The sequence below is a fragment of the Trachemys scripta genome, chromosome 5 (genome assembly GCF_013100865.1).
Source record: "Trachemys scripta elegans isolate TJP31775 chromosome 5, CAS_Tse_1.0, whole genome shotgun sequence".
Classification (NCBI taxonomy): Eukaryota; Metazoa; Chordata; order Testudines; family Emydidae; genus Trachemys; species Trachemys scripta.
Window position 1 is genome coordinate 6976605 of NC_048302.1, and position 17066 is coordinate 6993670.

The following is a 17066-nucleotide window of genomic DNA, read 5'->3' on the forward strand; positions in this document are numbered from 1 at the left end:
TAGCCTCTGTTTGCCAGAAACTGGGAATGGGTGACAGGGGATGGATCACTTGAGGATTACCTGTTTTGTTCATTCTCTCTGGGGCACCTGGCATTGGCCACTGTCAGAAGACAGGATACTGGGCTAGATGGACCTTTGGTCTGACCCAGTATGGCCGTTCTTATGTTCTTATGAGATGTCAGATGATAAATGCCTGTCCTTCTTGGAAGGAAGGGGACACTTGGCCCCTCACCTTGCCCTTCAGGTTCATGCACATCTTCACCTTGTCATGTGCTGTTGGTTATGTGATACTACATAGGCCTTCAGTTACCCAGAGGGGCACCTAGTGAACAAAGCATGGGCGTGGGAGAAGGAATTCTTGTGTTGTCATCTTGGTCCTACCACAATGGCCACAGTCCAACCTATAATGGAGTCAATGGACAGACTCCCAATGGGCTGGATCGGGTGCTGTGGGCCCTGGTTCAGCAAAGTCCTTACACACTTAAATCTATCCCTATTCAGCAAAGTGCCTATGTGCTTTGCAGAAGAGGGATGTGACTACTCCCATGTCTCAGGTTAAATGCTTTTCTGGGCCTTAACCACCCTGTCTCCAGGGTTTTGTAAGACTGAGTCAGGGGAGTGTAAAACACCAAAGGGGTCATGCTGCTGCTCATACCCACCACGGAAAGGGGAAAAGGAGAACGAAGAAGTGGGGGCCCCATAGTTCACAAGGGTGGGTGTTATGCTTCTAAGGCATGCCCCAGCAAGCAGGGGATCTGTGTGTGGAATTTGGGGTGATACTGAATACTGGTCACAGCAGCATTAGCTCCAATTTGAACATTCACTGTGTCACTTTCTTTTAAAAGTTTCCCTGCTTATGTGACAATAACTTTATGCTGGGCTAAACACACCCAGAGATTGAAAGGCCAGAGAACATCTTTGCTCCACTGAGGTCAATGGCAAAACTCCCTGGTGTTTAGAAGCCCCTGATGAAGTTATTATCTTAAAAACACAGAGGACTCTCCTGTTATTATTATTCATCCTTGTCTAAAATGCATGATCCTCTGACTGAAAGGTGCTCCCCATCTTCCCACCCACTTTCCTCCTTTCCATCTTGCATTCACCCCATCCCTTGGGAGGAGCACCCACAAGAAGTCATTTTTGTTCCACTGGGTCAGATTCCCAACTGATGTAAAGTGATGAAGTTCACACCAGCTGAGAATGTGGCCCATTACATGTACTCTGAAACCCCCCTTTCATACTGCTCTAGAAGTGCTCCTGCCTGGATAGTGGCATCAGAAGAGGACATTCATTCTTTCTCAGTTCTTGAGGGTGGCTAGACTGTGGGGCTGAGAAACGGCCCAGTTTGATCTGTGGCTCAACTCATTCACAGAGCAAATGCGCGGCTTTCCCTGCAAGTGGAGGCTGTCCGAAGCACAGGGCGAGTTTCTCCAGGTTTTCACTGCACCAACCTGGCGCAGTTTGTAAACTTCAATGACAATAGCTGAAATGGCCCCTGTGCTGTGTCCTGCTGCTAACTGCAGACTCACTGGCTTTCTCAGCAATTTTCTCACCCGCATTGGCCCACTCTGTACCGTACTATGCCGTATTTGACCTCAGATTGACTGGGAAGTCTTGCAAAGGAAGTTTTGAAAATGCAGCAAAAGTAGTTTTAGCTTTTATTCTTTCCCTCTCGTCGCTTTGGATGGCTCTTTGCCTTCCGCAAGAACAACTAAAAATAATTTAAACGAGAGACCGTTTCCCCCCCTTTGCAGGAAGCTGACTTTGAAGTGATCTCTTGAAAGAGGCGGCCCTGCTTTCCTATAGCACAGTTGATAGTATCTGTGCCTGGAAGCCACTTCTCCCGTTATCCCCTTTGCAGAACAACAGCTTGCTGCTACATTATTCTCCCTACAGTGCAGAAAGTAAACTTAGGGATGATTTAGAGATAGCACTTTCCAGCTCAGCCAGTCTCTCCTCTATTTCTCTTGGACCTCTTTCTTTTTTTCCTCCCACCCATATGTTCTGGTAAACAAAATGGGCATGATCCTTCTGATTTTCTGGGTTCTTGAGCACCTTCTACCCTTCTGAACAGGCATGTCCAGAGCTTCCAATCACTGGCAACCTTTTATTTTATACCTCATTTTGGAAATCAAGGCTCAAAGCATAAAATAATACCTGCATTTCTGGGTACAGATGGGCCATCAACCTATTGGAATCTTTCTTTTGATATCATCATGGCAAAACCGACTAGTTCAAACAATAACTAAATATACCCACAGAACATTTGGCAGCCAAACACTTCAGACTGAGCTGCCGGGTCCAGTATTTCAATGCCAAGCATTCAAGAATCATAAGGCTTCATCAAAAATCATGATGTGTTAAAAATAATACAATTGGGGTTCTTTTTATTTCCCTTCTGGTTCTTGAGCCTGTCGGATTCATGTTTTCAAACTTTGCACTGCAACCAAGAGGGCTAGGAAAGCCAAGAGTCTCACACAATCACATGACTCCAGGAGCTGGGGCTTAAAAAAAAACACCCAACAGAGATAGACTGGCAATAAAATCATGAAAATTGGCAACAAAACAAAACAGAAAAAGATGTTTTCTGTTTCTTGTACCCATGTAAGCTCAACAGACCTGATCCTTTCCTCAGATATGAATATTTGTATTGCCACAAACTGGAATAATGTGTGTTTAAGGAACATGAAAATATTAAAACAACCCACTAAAATACAGGAGTTTTGGAAGGGCTGCAAACCCTCCTGTCACAGGGCATGAGACAATTGAGATCAGATGGAAATTTTCTTGGAGGAATGTCCATAAATTCTACTGTAGGGTTCTTACACCTTCCCCTGGAGCATCTGGGGTGGCCATGGTCAGAGACAGGACACTGGGCTAGATGGACCATGTGTCTGATCCACTCTAGCAATTCTTCTGTTCCACTCAGAAGACTACACAATGGCTAAACTGTAGCTCTGCAGAATCTCAATGCTCCCCAGGACAGCTATGTATATTTCCATTGTGTTTTCACAGCAAGGCCTGGCATGAACAAAAGTGGGAGCTTTTTAGCTCTCCGTTTCAGTTATTTATATCCTATGAACTCAGATGGACACTTCCTGAATGTGATTTTATGAGTTGCTGTCCAGGCTTAGCCAACTGGGAGCTGTCTGCCTGCACCCACATCAGCTGATTCAGAAACCTAAAATACAGTTTTTGCTTCTCGAACGATCCAAATCTAATCTAAATATAGTAAAAGCACCGCTCATTTTATCAGTCAGCAGTGTGAGAGACCACATCAGAATGAACATTGCTTATGCAACTTGAATCATAGAATATCAGGGTTGGAATGGACCTCAGGAGGTCATCTAGTCCAACCCCCTGCTCAAAGCAGGACCAATTCCCAACTAAATCATCCCAGCCAGGGCTTTGTCAAGCCGGGCCTTAAAAACCTCCAAGGAAGGAGACTCTACCACCTCCCTAGGTAACGCATTCCAGTGCTTCTCCACCCTCCTAGTGAAATAGTGTTTCCTAATATCCAACTTGGAAAAGGATCAGGTAGCTTGTGGGACAGGCTACTAGGTCTCAGTACAAAGGAGCATTGCTAGTAATGGCATGACACCGCAGAAAACAACACACACTTCACTGTCATGCATGCTACACGCCATGAAACGCCGCAATCTTTACCCCTGTCTTTTGGAAAATAACCCCTTAGTGATGATAAGCAGGAAGTGTCCAGCACATGAGTTATATGATCTTTGGTTTTAATGATGACACATAACATTTTTGGTATGCTGTCTGGGTCAATCCATCATGGAATAATAGGTCAGATTCTCCACAGGGACCCCGTTCTTTCTGGAGACATATATGAGGCTATTTCCTGTTGTTGAGACAGACAAGCTGGGTGCTGAGTTCAGATGAGAAAGCCAATCCAGGCCAATACAAGCAAGGAAGATAAAGCCAGGCTAAGCACAGAAAACACTGAGGTAGGACATCAGATAGAGCAGGTCGGAACACTGACCATATTAGGCTTGGATACGCAACAGCACGCAGGGAAGAAGCCCACCCACAGCCATGATCGCAGCAACTGAAAAGCAAACAAAAAGGCCCAGAATAAGGCATACATCCCACTGCCCTGGTAATGTGCAAATATATTTGCACCATATGCATATGCACTGTAGGCATTTGAACCCTGAAAAAGTGGGCTTCAAAATTTTCATTGCAGAAACTATGAAATGGGGATAGTCTCCTTGAGATATTGTAAGGGCCCCGATCCTCTGAAGCATTTAAGAAGGACTTTATTTTACTTATGTTAATATTCCCACTGGAGTTAGTGGGGCTACCCATGTGCTTAAAGTTAAACAGGTGCTTGGGATGGAGGTGCTTAAGTGGTTTTATCACACACAGAACGTGGTCAGTATGATCATGCAGTTATCTATTAATATCATGTTCAAAGGGGTATGAACTTGGGTCCTGATTTTGCAAACACTTAGGAACTAGGTACAGGGAGCATTTGTGCACCCCAGCTGGGGTGAGACTTCTCGTCTGTCCCAGCATGCAGTGCACTAACTGTCCGTGCAGATCCTGGTGGCACACACTAAAAATTCCCTGGTGCACACTGAGGTACTCTAGTACTGTTTGAAAACAGGACTCCAATAACACGCACTGGGGAAGCGTTAGTGCATGCCAGCAGGGTCCACATGGGCCAGTTAGTGTACAACATGCTGGTGCACACTAGAATTAATACCCCAGCTGGTAGACAAGCCCTTATACAAATGCATAACTTTACACACTCCCATTGACCTCCATGGGACTATTCATTTGAGCAAAGCTATGCACATGCAGTAAGTGTCTGCAGGATTGGGGCCCTATTTGCATGAGTGAATATTCTGGGGTATCCCTTCTCCTTAGTGGTTTGTTCAGAATGTGTATTCAAAGGGCACTGTGTGAAGCCACAGCTCATTTGAAAAAGATTGGTGAGGAATTATTCCAGGCTAAACAGTTCACCTGGCATCAGTCTATTCTGTGAAGCAGGATGTAACTCTGTCAGTGGCTTGTATCCACTAGCACAGAAGATGCCCTTTGTTGCCAAACTTCGCATAATATTGAAGTCGTGTATCCCAGAAAAAAATACAGTGCAGGAGAAATAAATAATGTGTCAGAGGTTCAGCTGGGGTAAGTCAGTATAGTTCCATTTTCTTTAGCAGAGCTACGCCCAAAATTTCTAGCAAAATTATCATAATGTGCACTTCATTTTAAAAAAAATTATTCCCTCTCCGGATTTTTAAAGTAAAGTCTAATAGAACGTCTTATAAATGTTCTACCAGTAAAACAACTTTCACACAGTGTTGCCAACTCTTGTAATTTTATTATGACACCTACAATATAGTTTTATAATAAAGTTTTTCTTAAATCCCCAGCTCCTGGAGTCAGGTGATTATGTGAGAATCTCAGCTTTCATTAAAAGAAATGCATATATAGTAAATGTCTAGCCATCATGGCTGTTGACACAACATTGAAGGATTCAAAAACCAGAAATTAATATGAAGAACATGATTTTTAGGTCATGACTCACAATTTTTGAATATTTGGAGTAAGCAAGGCTAGATGAGACCTATGTAGCCCACTCCAGGCTGTAATGACTGACTGACTCTCTCTCTCTCTCTCTCTTTCTCTCTCTCTCACACACAAACACACGCAATTATTCCACCTTCTACAAAGGAATGAAATCTATCACTCTAAAATAGTGACACTCTAGCCAGAATTTTCTAAAATGTCCAGCAGCCAGAATCAGGATCAGATTTTCAAATCAGTTCAGTTCCCTCTTGAGACACGTCTACACTGCAATTAAAAACCTGTGGCTGGCCCATGCCAGCTCACTCCCACTCATGGGACTCAGGCTAACGGCTGTTTAGTTGCAGTGTAGACATTTGGGCTAGTGCTGAAGTCTGGGCTACAGGACTCTGCAAAATTGAAGGGTCCCAGAGCTTGGGCTGCTCCCTGAATCTGAACATCTACCCTAAAATTAAACAGCCCCTTAGCTTAAGTCAGCTGGCACAAGGGGCTGTCTCACTGCAGTGTACACACACCTTTAGACGCCAAAAAACTGCCTAGATTCTCAAAAGAACCAAGGTGCAAGGCGCTGGATTTTTTATGAAAATCTGGCCCTAAATGGGAGCTGAGCGCTTCTGAAAATCTCGCCCCAACTGCAGATACTGAATACTTGTAAAGCTCACCCTGAGTTCTTTGGAAAAATTGGCCCCCCATTTCAGTGGAGTTGCTCAGGTGTCAGGGAAGGCAGAACTTGCGTCTCAATGTTTTATACACCTAGAATCTGAAATGTACAGGCAAGTTAAACAGTTATTTTTCTAGATCTGTGTTGCACAAGATTAAAAAAAAGAGAGAGAGAATCCAGCAGGCTCAGAATGGTACGTATACCTTATAGAAAACACACATCTGTTTTACAGGTAAATTAAATTGATTCATGGGGGAACAGAATTAACCCCGGGATGCTAGAAATCAAAATGTCTTGATGGCAAAGAGCACAGATGCTTGCACTAGGGCAGTTAACGCAAAACCAGGTTTTGTGATTGCTAATGTTTACTATAGTACCTATTATCTTGATGGTGAGGCACTTGAAAACCAGATATCAGAGCAGCTGTCTTCCAAACAGACTTCAGAGGCTGCCTTAACAGAGCATATTACAGCCTGATGTCACAGACTGAGTAGACCCTTTAACAGGGCTCTGTCAACCTCTCCAGATGGAGGAATTGGAAACAAGGGTCACATGGGGAGCATCTAATGAAGGACCAGGCCTGCTGGGAGAAATAAGGGCAGCCACGGCCCATCAGGAGCGTTCAGAGAGAGACTCAGGGCCTGGGAGGGTAAGGATTGAGAGGATCTCACAGGGTAGTTGGTCTCTGTGAACAGATTGATCCCAGCGCCCCTGGACTGGAGCAGGTGAACCTAATCCAGCTAATTAAAGAGGGTGGGGCTACACCTGGGCCTATAAAGGGCTGCTAGTAGGCAGCTGAGGAAGAAGGAATGAGACAGGCTGAGCCCTGGTCGGCGGAGGCCACGCTACGCTGGAGGAGAGCTAACTCCTGTGGTGGGTCCCTGGAGCAAGGGGGCTCAAGGAAGGAACCCTGTGGCTCCAAGAAGAGAGCAGAGCTGGAGGAGTCAAGGAAGCTGCCAGGAGTGGAGAACCACAGACCCCTGAGAGGGGTGGACCATCAAAGCCTGGGGGCCAGGTATTGAGTTAAGACTGCCTTCTGCTTGTCTGGTATAAAAGAATAAACCTTGACTGGGCCTGGATGTGGAATCACATACTTGGAGATGGGGTTCAGTGGCAGCGCCCTGGTGACAGTGGGGTACGCCATACAGCGAGAGTCTCCTTTGCTCCCAGGCAGGGGCCCTGGGGAGTGCAGATCTGCAGAGAGCGGAAGCCAGCGACAAGGCTGAAGTGCGGGGGCGCTTACTGCCAGAAAGCCCTGGTGAGGAGAGGACTAAGACGCCTGCACCAAGGGTGGTGAGCCAGCGAGGAGAGTCCGTTTGAAGTTCCTGGGGTGTTTAAGGGCCAGGCGCAGTGGCGCGCGCCTGTAATCCCAGCTACTTGGGAGGCTGAGGCTGGCAGATCGCTCAGGGGCTCTGGGCTACGGTGCGCTATGCCGATCAGGTGTCCAGTGCCACTGACAGCCTGGCCAGCAGGTGGCCGAAGGACTGGCTAGAACGACGTGTTCTGGCCGGTGCTCTCTTTGTGAGGGCCGATGGACCGATCGATCAAGGTGATATAAATAAGCTGGACTCCAAACGGTGGGGGAGTTATTGAGACAACAAGTGCAGAGTGACCTTTTCTTAAGTGGGGAAGCTGAGGTAGGGCCCAAACCCACACCTGGTTAGTCCTACTACACTCAATGGTAACACAGGTGTGGATGATCCCAAGCTCCTACTTTGGAGGAATGGCCACTACCTCCTCTCTAGAGGCAGATGGTAAAAGGCAATACAAGCCACCGATGCTATCTGGGAACCCAGGAGCAATGATGGATGCACTAGGGAGGGCCCTGTCAATCTTTTTGGTGGGAGCAGGACATACACACACACACAGACAGAGACCATTATTAACGTTGCTAGAAGCTTCCCCCCTGGCAATAAGCATCCCTTCCGTCTTGGCTAGGTTGAGCAGCAGTTCTTACGTGCATTAGATGGCAAAACTTATGATCCTCAAGTTTCGGAAAAGAGAATGCTGTGCTACCAACATACAGCATAGCAATATATTACAAACAAATTGCATTGTCTAGGCAACAAATGAAGAAAATTGCTCTAGGAATACTTCTATATCAGATGTGCTCTGATTTGTTACAAACCAGTGAGTCCGCCTACTTCATTCATGAGCCCACATATTGCAGCTCCCAAGCAATGTGTTACAGGTATTAATCAATGCAGCTAGAGAACTGAAAACTGACAGATAACGCAAAGCCTGTTTGTTTTGCACCTTGTATATTTGTGGTGACCACAGATGCAGCTATGAATGTCTGCTGTACACAATTCAGGTCTCTCGGAGTTATAAGTTAAGGAATTGATCATAAGAATCAAAAGTGTTGTTCTTAGTTTTAACAAGTTATTCTTCTGAAGCCTACAACTGGAGAAGACAAGATTCTAATGTTAATGGAAGACTTTTTTCTAATATTGTACCCAGCCCTAAGATGAGGGGGGTGATTATTTCATATATCTGTATAGCAGAAGGCCAACATGGTAACCTAGCTCCCACTGAGATGATACACTTCTCTCAAACATGAGAGGAACAGCATTACATATTGCAAGCTGTTGGGGAAATATGTCCAGCTTGTCTTGTTTCAATACTCAATTTTATTGCTAATCTTCTAACATTCCTACTATGGATATATGTGATCCCTTTAGTACTACCTGCTAGGGCTTACCCAGTTTACGTGTTCAGACATGTCACCAAGTTTTTTTTTTTTTTTTAAGTAACTGATAAGAACAAAAGATTGAGCAGATGACGTGTATGCAGTCAGAGAGAGAGAACAACTTTCTAGGAAAGGCATTGTATTTGAAAAGACCACTTGGAAACACGTGCTTACAGAAAACATCATCGTATGCCTAGGTTATGGGTGTATTACAGGAGTGGGTGGGTGAGGTACTATGGCTTGCAATGTGCAGGAAGTCAGAATATATGATCACAATGGTCTCCTGAGGTCTTAAAGTCTGAGATACAAATAAGCCTGTAGCGGGGTGGTCCCCCGCTCCTGCCTAGAAGGGCTTAAAACAGCCCTGGCAGAGGGCTGCAGCTCTAAAAGCTGGGCTGAATGGGAAGCAGCTGCAGCTGGGCCACGCCCCAATCAGGCCTCAGTTGGTCTGTATAAAAAGGCTGTGAGGCAGAAGCCAGGAGTCTCTCTCTGCCTTCAGAGGGAGAAGGGCCTGGCTGCAGTGAGCTAGACACAGAGTACCTGAGTGGAGCAGGGCTGGGGAGCTCCAGCCTGAAAAGCCCCAGGCTGCGGCCTAGTAGGAGGCCAAGGGGTACTGGGGGTTGCAGAGGGCAGCCCAGAGGTAGGCCAAGGCAGCAGGTCCAAACCCAACCTTGCCTGTGATGAGTGGCCTATACTGCAGTCTGCCCCAGGGAGCGGGGGCTAGTTGGTGACTGGCAGTGGCCTTATCCTGAGGTGAGGTAGGGATAGTGGGTGGGGGTTCCCTGGGGAGGGGAGACCCTAGTACTGAGGGGTGCACTGCCAGGGGGCAGTGCCCCAGATAAAAGGGCACTGGGGTCCAGGGAGGGACATGGGGGGGCCAGAGGACAGGATCACTGGCCTGCAGAGGGTGCTCCAGGACACTGGAAGAGCTAATTCCCAGAAGAGACCAGCAGGAGGCGCTGCAGGGGTGAGTCCACTCCTTTACACAGCCCCAACTGATTTTTCTCCCCTAGACAATAGGACAAATTCTACACTCCTGGTGTATATCCAATGCACTTTATCTTCTGTCTTCTCAAAGAGCTGAGAGCTCGTTCTCTTCCGTCCCCTATGCTTTATCCATTCTATAGCCAAGAAGAGACTTTGTGAATTCTACAAAGTATTAAGGGTGGGATGTTCAACAGTGTGAACTAGTGGCCTAACACTGCTCCCTCTGAGGTGAATGGAATTCCTGCTAACTTCAGTGGGAGCAGAGTTAGGCTAATGCAAAACATTTTTTATAGTCCCACTCTAAATCTTTATTTCACGAATATCACAGTATTCACTGCATCCCCTTCACTAACACAGGACTATATGGTGACATCATCTGTTAAGCAGAACTTCTGTGTTGATTTCAGTGAAGAGTTCTGCATGATGTATCTCATGATGGGTGACAACCTCTAACAATGGTTTTCCATATCCTTCCATCCCACCCTCATCTTAAGAACTTTGACTGAATATGCGACAAGGTTTGGACATGCTAAATGCATACCTACTTTTAGCCATGCTTCAAGGTCCTCACACCTGTCCAGTTACCTGCCTGATGCTAAAATGACATCCTGAAAATCACTACTTTCTCTAGGGGTCGGTCTTTGGGTCTTATCGCTTAATAATGGCCCTGGCCCAAGTGGGGAGCCCTCAGCTCACTGTCTGAGCAAGGCAACATGAGCAGAAAGAAGAGTACTTGGGTCGGCCGACCCTCTAAATATCCCATTTTCCTAGCTGGCAGCAACGGCCTGTAAAAGGACAAAGAGGCAGAAGGTGGCAGTTAATCCCTGAAAGCAGGTGGCTTCTGCCTGTCTTTTGAGGCTTTGTACATCTGTACACAGCCCTGAGGTATTTCTAAGGCAGGGTGGTTGTTTTTGTTTTGGTTGTTGGGGTAGCAGAACCAGGTGAGTTGATCAACAAGGTGCCAGGGAGATTAGTTCTAGGGAGAGACAATTGTTGGAAGGTACAGTCGAGACAGTGATAGTGGCCTGCAGGCTGGAAAGACTGGGCATCTCAGATTTGGAGAGGTGTTATCTCATCCAGAAGAGTTGAGAGAGTGACCAGAACTCTTCTTTAGTAGGGCGGCTGATTAAGTGTCATTCTACTGATAGTAGCTGAATTCACTCTGAGTGAGAGGGCATTGGGGTGATGACCTTGGTTTTTAAAGGTGTAGGGCAGGATACTGTAGCTCTTGGATCAGCTTCCTTTGACTTAAATGAAAGCAGGATTGCCCTTCCTGTTACTGGCTGTGACTCTTGACAAAAGTCTTGGGCCTGTTCCCCCCAAATCCTTCTTGTTATCAAGTGTATCTTGGGGGTGAGGTGTAATGCACTGTACCAGGAAATGGCCATGAATCTTTATCTGTATATTTCTGCCCGCTTTCCTGTAGGGCATCACCTAAAGCATCAGGAAAGCGGTCAGAAATATGCAGATAAATGTCCTTTAAAATGCCACAACAAGTCATGATTCATGCCATGAAAATCTGTCACTACTTCTGAAAAGCATTATCTACAAACTGTCTCCCATGTTTCCTACGGAAATATCAAGTAAAGTGAACTATTTTAAAGCTCTGGCACATACTGTAACAGTAATTTTCTTAGTGGAAAAACTCATCTGTTGTGACCTTCCATGTCATAGAAAGTTGCAAATCTTGGCTCAGCACCTCCTGTACACAACTCACTTACCCCAAACCTCTCTGCACTGCGAAAGTCGTCTTTTAAAGAGATGTACATTTGTGTCCAGAAACTAGCCCTCTGCAGCTGCGTGGGCTAATATTTAAAAGGCTAAATCAACTGAGGTCAAGATTGGATAAGCTGCAGAAGCCAACAACTGCCAATACCCAAGGGGCAAAATTGCCTTTGCTTTGCCTTTTGAAGGCTGATCCCTCGCCAAAGGAGAAATTCTATATACAGTAACTCCTCGTTTAATGTTGTAGTTCTGTTCCTGAAAAATGCAACATTAAGCAAAATGATGTTAAGCGAATCCAATTTCCCCATAAGAATTAATGTAAATGGGGGGGGATTAAGTTCCAGGGAAATTTTTTTCAGCTTGGTTGAGGTGGTGAAGTCAGAGGGTGGGATATTTCCCCGGAAATGCCTTACTGCTAAATGATGAAGTAGCATTCGGTTGAGCCCTCAAGGGTTAACCCACTGTTGTTAATGTAGCCTCACACTCTACAAGGCAGCACGAATGGAGGGAGGGGAGACAGCATGGCAGACAGACACCCCACTCTAAGTACACCCCATTCTACACCCCACTTTAAGTACATTGCCTTTAAAAAGATCAGGAAGTTGAGACAGAAGCTGCGGCTAGCAAGCTCCCTCTGTCCTGAGCCCTGTCCTGTCCCCACCCTGCTCTATATGTAGAAGAGGTAACCAGGGGGGGCAGAAGTAGGGGAAAGGGGGGGAACCCCCTGACATTAGTCCCTCTTCCCCCCCCCACCCCGCACAGCAAGCAGAAGGCTCCCGGGAGCAGCTCCAAGGCACAGGGCAGGAGCAGAACATGGCACTGGGGGGAGGGGACAGCTGAACTGCCAGCAATTGGTAGCTTGCTGGGCGGCTGCAGCACAGGGAACTTAGGGGAGCGGAGATCTGATGGGGCGGGGGCTGCTGGTCCACCCTGGTTCCAAGCCCCCACCAGCGAGCTGCAACGGGCTGCTCTCCCTGCAAGCAGTGCACAAAGCAGGCGGCTGCCAAACGACGTTAGAAGGGAGCATTGCGCAACTTTAAACGAGCCTGTTCCCTAATTGATCAGCAACGTAACCACAAAACAATGTTAACCAGGACGACTTTAAGCGAGGAGTTACTGTATGGATAATTGAGGGCAAGGGGCAGTTTTCATTGTTTCAAATGTATCTTTCCAAAGGTCCGTAACAGACTCTCTTGGATTCTTTGGCAGCTCTCTTTAGATGAAAAGGTCCTCAATAATCAGTGGTGCATACACGACACGTCCACAGCCCAGGCTTTAGCTATTCTGAGTGCGATTTTTCAAACACGCTCAGTGTTGTTCTAACTCTGCGCCCACTGACCTTGATACAATCCCACCCCTTGTTCATGCTATAATGCTATAAGCCATTTTTTTAAAAGTCTCTTCACACCCACCTTAAGATTCGTAAAGTGTTACAAAGGAGCCTTAATGTAAATAAGAATCAAGCCTTGTAGTATCATGTGCTATAAATTATTACGTACACTTATTTAGCTCTACACACACATACACATACATGTCAAGTGAGAGAGGCCAATTTTGGCAGCTCTGTAATTCCTTAAGGGCCAGTGATATACAGCAGGCTTGAAATTATATTACTTTGAGCCTATGCTCTGTGTCCCTGGCTCTGTAAAGAACCACAGAGTCACTACAGTATCATTTGTCTCGCGTGATGCTTTTGCATTTGGCTACCTCATAACACGTTCCTGCAGCTCGGCGGGCATGTCATGCACGCAGCGAGGCTCCTGTGATTCTCTTATAGATCTTCCTCCGGGCCAGCAGGGTCTCTGGGGCAAAGGGATAGCAAGACATCAAGATGTCTCTTCCTTTTTCACTGCTTCCCTGGCTGGATCTGAGCCCAACATGGAGCAACTGAGAGGAGATGGTGGTAGCAGCTGTGGCTGAGGGGACGGGATCCGAGAGGCTGAGAGGGGCAGAAAAGGGCAGAGGGCCCCAGAGCTGCAGAAGGATAGGCTTCTGCCCCCCTTGCTCCCACTTGGCACCAATGGGGAAACAGACATCATGAACCAGTGGAGTAGCAATGGGGTAGTGCAGGGCAGCATGGTGGGTCTGCTCAGGGACAATCCGCTGCCGATCTTTGCCTCCTGCTCAGGCAAGTGGTGAGTGGCCAGCAAGGGAAGGCCCCATGGGAATGAGTTGGGCTGGGAATAGGAGCAGGGTGTCTGAGGCCCTGGGATGCCATAGTGTTGAAGTCAGCTGGCATGAATTGGAACCCAGCCGATCTTAGGGACCAGCATTTCAAGGGCTGGCCTCAGCTATGGTGCACCTGTGCTGTGGTACCAGCCCGTGCCACGCTACCTGAGATTATTTGATGGCAAGGGCTGGTACCACAGCACTGCAGGAGACCATGGAGGGGGGAGACAGTGTTTTCAGTAACTTCTTCACTCTGGTTAGAAATGACACGTGGTGAGCCGCTCTGAATGGATCTTGGAAGGATTGTAAGACACTGAAATTCCAAAAGGGATTGTTGATTGTTTGGGGGGGATTGGGTTTTTTTTTGTAATTCATACATTTCAGTCAGTAATGAGAATGCGTGCAGTAGCCATACAAACACTGCTAGGACAGCAAAATTTAGCATGTCTGGCAATTGTAAAATGGCTCAGGTTTTTGAGGAGAGCAGGTACCCATAAGAAACCCATAAGGATAGCAACTCTATATTGTGTAAGTCAATGCTTATGCCTGGCTTCACAGAGGTTTTTCTAAGACAACCCTCTTTCTAACTCATTAACAACAAAGGTTTAATTTAACGAGCTTCCCTTCTAATTTTCAGGTCGGATTGTTATGCAATGGCTAATAAATTATTCTGTCACTTTATCCAAAGAAAAGAGCAGTTCATTAAAATAATTATCAGACATTTTTGCTCAGCAACTCTATGACCTTGTTCAGAGGACAGATTAGTTGCAAAGAGTTTCCTGGAGCAAGTAGAACAGGTCTGCAATGCAGCTTAATTGTTTCGGGTAAAGCACACACAGTTTCAAATTCCCAGGAACCTCCCGCTTCAGGAACAAACTGTGTTTCTACAGATGGATGCTGGCGTGCGGAAATGCCACAGTGACTAACGGTTCAGCTGACCTTTGGTTTAGGGCCGGCTGCCAATGGGAAGAGACAAGCTGTTATTTACATTCACTGGAAAGACAAGAGGAACTGCAGAGACATGGGAAGGCCAATAAAAGGAGGTGTGGAAACATCTACCTTAAGGGACCCAGCAGAAAAAAGACTCTATAGCCCTTCAAAATTCCCAGAGGCTGGTCCAGCTGTGAAAGCAATTTCCTATGGACCCTCTATCCTTCCCCACCTGGGACCAGTTGAGGGATTCGATATTTGTTGAGACCCCACTCCCGAAATGCTCAAGTCAGATCTCCTTTCCCAGCCTAGCAATTGAGGGAGGTGTTGTCCTCCACCTCCTCCCTCCCTCCCCCCAAAATATCCCAACGTGCTCTTTTACATTCATGATTTAACCTGGCTGATTGAAAGCCAGACACACACCCTCTCCATCTGGCAGCTGCGTGGGAAGCCCGGTCCACTGCAATTCTTATGGGCTGCACAGCCACAGAGAGGAAGCACGGACGATACTCTGAATTGGGGAATAGCAGAGCGCCTGAGGCAAGAGCTCAGCTGCACGAGCTGTCCTACCCTCCGGCTGCGATATTGCTTTTAGCCCCCGACCTCGAGGACTTTTCCATTGTTGGTTCTGCTGCGGGTTGATCTTTCCCCTGTTTGCCTGAAGCAGCAAGAGCGTAACCACAGCCTTGTGTAGTGGATAAGTCCAGCTGAATCGGATCCTCCAGTTCAAACTGCCTGTCTTGCTGGAAATCATGAACGGGAAAGCATTTGAAAAGGAAATGTATGACCTTTGGTGCCAGGCACTGGAATGTGTAAATGCTCAACAGACAGAGCATCTTACAGACCCAGATCCTAAAAGGGATTACACCGTGACTCGGCATACATTTATCATCCCGCTACTGTCACAGCATGATAGTCACTCCAGGAATGGTCTTGAAATCCTCTCCGAGACAGAACAGCATGACTGAAATATTTTAGCGGCATTTCTGCTTCAGTGGTGCCTTTATATTTTTTTATTTACTTTGTTTAATTTCAAAACTGGCTGCCAGCTTTAGGGTTTTTGTTTTATTTTTCTGTTGTCAAGAGACACTCAAAATACCAGTCAGGCTTTACAATTTGCCAGGAAAAGAAACTTCGAAAAAAGCCCTGCCATTCTGAAGTTCTTTTGCTAATGATGGCTGGGAATTCGTGACCGTTACGAAGCTGCTCAAGGCTTCTGCACCAGTCACAGCTGAGGGACTGACTGGTCTCCCCTTGATCTGGGTGCTGAGTCTGCATCTACTACCTAGCAAACCAAATTTTATCCCAGACTTTCGGAGTTGAGCAAGAAACCTTTGAAAATGGCGTTTATCCAGAGTTGAGGGGAAAGTGGGGGGAGTACCAGTCCTGCCTCACGGTGTAACTCTCTGTGTGGGGAAAAGGGAGTTCCTCAGCGGTGCAAACTGCCATAGCTCCGCTAATGTATGTGGAATGCCGTGAGGAATTTACACCAGTTGAGCATTTGCCCCTGGGTGTTTTAATTCATGGCATTTCCCAGAAATGTTCTGTTGAGGTGGGAGAGGCAGGGTTCACCACCCCACAGAAGAAGCCAGAGGTTCTGCCTTCCTTAACGACTGATCTGGCCCACTCCCACCAGGCTGCAGCCAAAACTTTCAAAAATGACTAGTATTTAGTGCCTCAATTTTGGAGTGTCTGACTTGAGGGACCTGAAAGAGGCCTAATTTTCATGAGTGTGGAGCACCTGCCTGCTGAAATCCAGGTCCCTTGCAGGTATCTCAAGGTGGGTGCCTCAGATCACTGCTCACCTCTGAAAATCTCTCTGTAGGTGTACTTTGGCTGGTTCTCCCTCCTGACAGCGGAGGGGGTGGGGAGAATCCAGAGAAGCCTAGCCAATTGCTCTGTCCCCTCCTACACACACAAGCTGACCCTGGGAACTTCCTGGGGGCTTGGGAATACCTTCTGTGTCCCCTAAGCCTGGATCAGTGGACAGGGATGGGAGCATGGGGCCCCAAAAAGAAACATCCCTGGTCACTAGGGAGGATAAAGGTGGCAAAATAGCACAGGGCGTTAACATTAGCCAGAGGAGTTATGGGTAACAGAGTTTTTACAAACATATCCAGGGATACTGCTCAAGAGGAAACATTAACAGAAGCCCCTTAACAAAGGAGAGGGAGATTAAATGAACTAGGATCGCAAACCAACGAAGACACCGAAACTCTGTGGCTCAGTGCTCTCTTGGGCCTTTGATGCCATGCCATATAGGGAAGGAGCAGAATGGCCACCCAAATGAGAACTCAGGCAGCAAAAATGGGCTCCATAGCACGTGCTTGCCCCTTGCCAGGAGCCTGTCGG

The 17066-nt window shown here is 46.9% G+C and overlaps 1 protein-coding gene across 17 annotated transcripts in view; it reads right to left on the reverse strand.

The window, feature by feature from the left end:
* Positions 1-17066, reverse strand: part of EPHA5 (EPH receptor A5) — a 323509-nt gene that overhangs the window by 114827 nt on the left and 191616 nt on the right. For 9 of the 17 annotated variants that reach the window (XM_034771961.1, XM_034771956.1, XM_034771965.1 and 6 more), the window contains one exon: positions 4001-4066. The exons of 4 other annotated variants lie outside the window; for them this stretch is intronic. In XM_034771961.1, coding sequence (XP_034627852.1) covers positions 4001-4066 — 66 coding nt within the window. 4 more of the 17 variants (XM_034771972.1, XM_034771970.1, XM_034771973.1 and 1 more) reach the window with 4 other exon arrangements.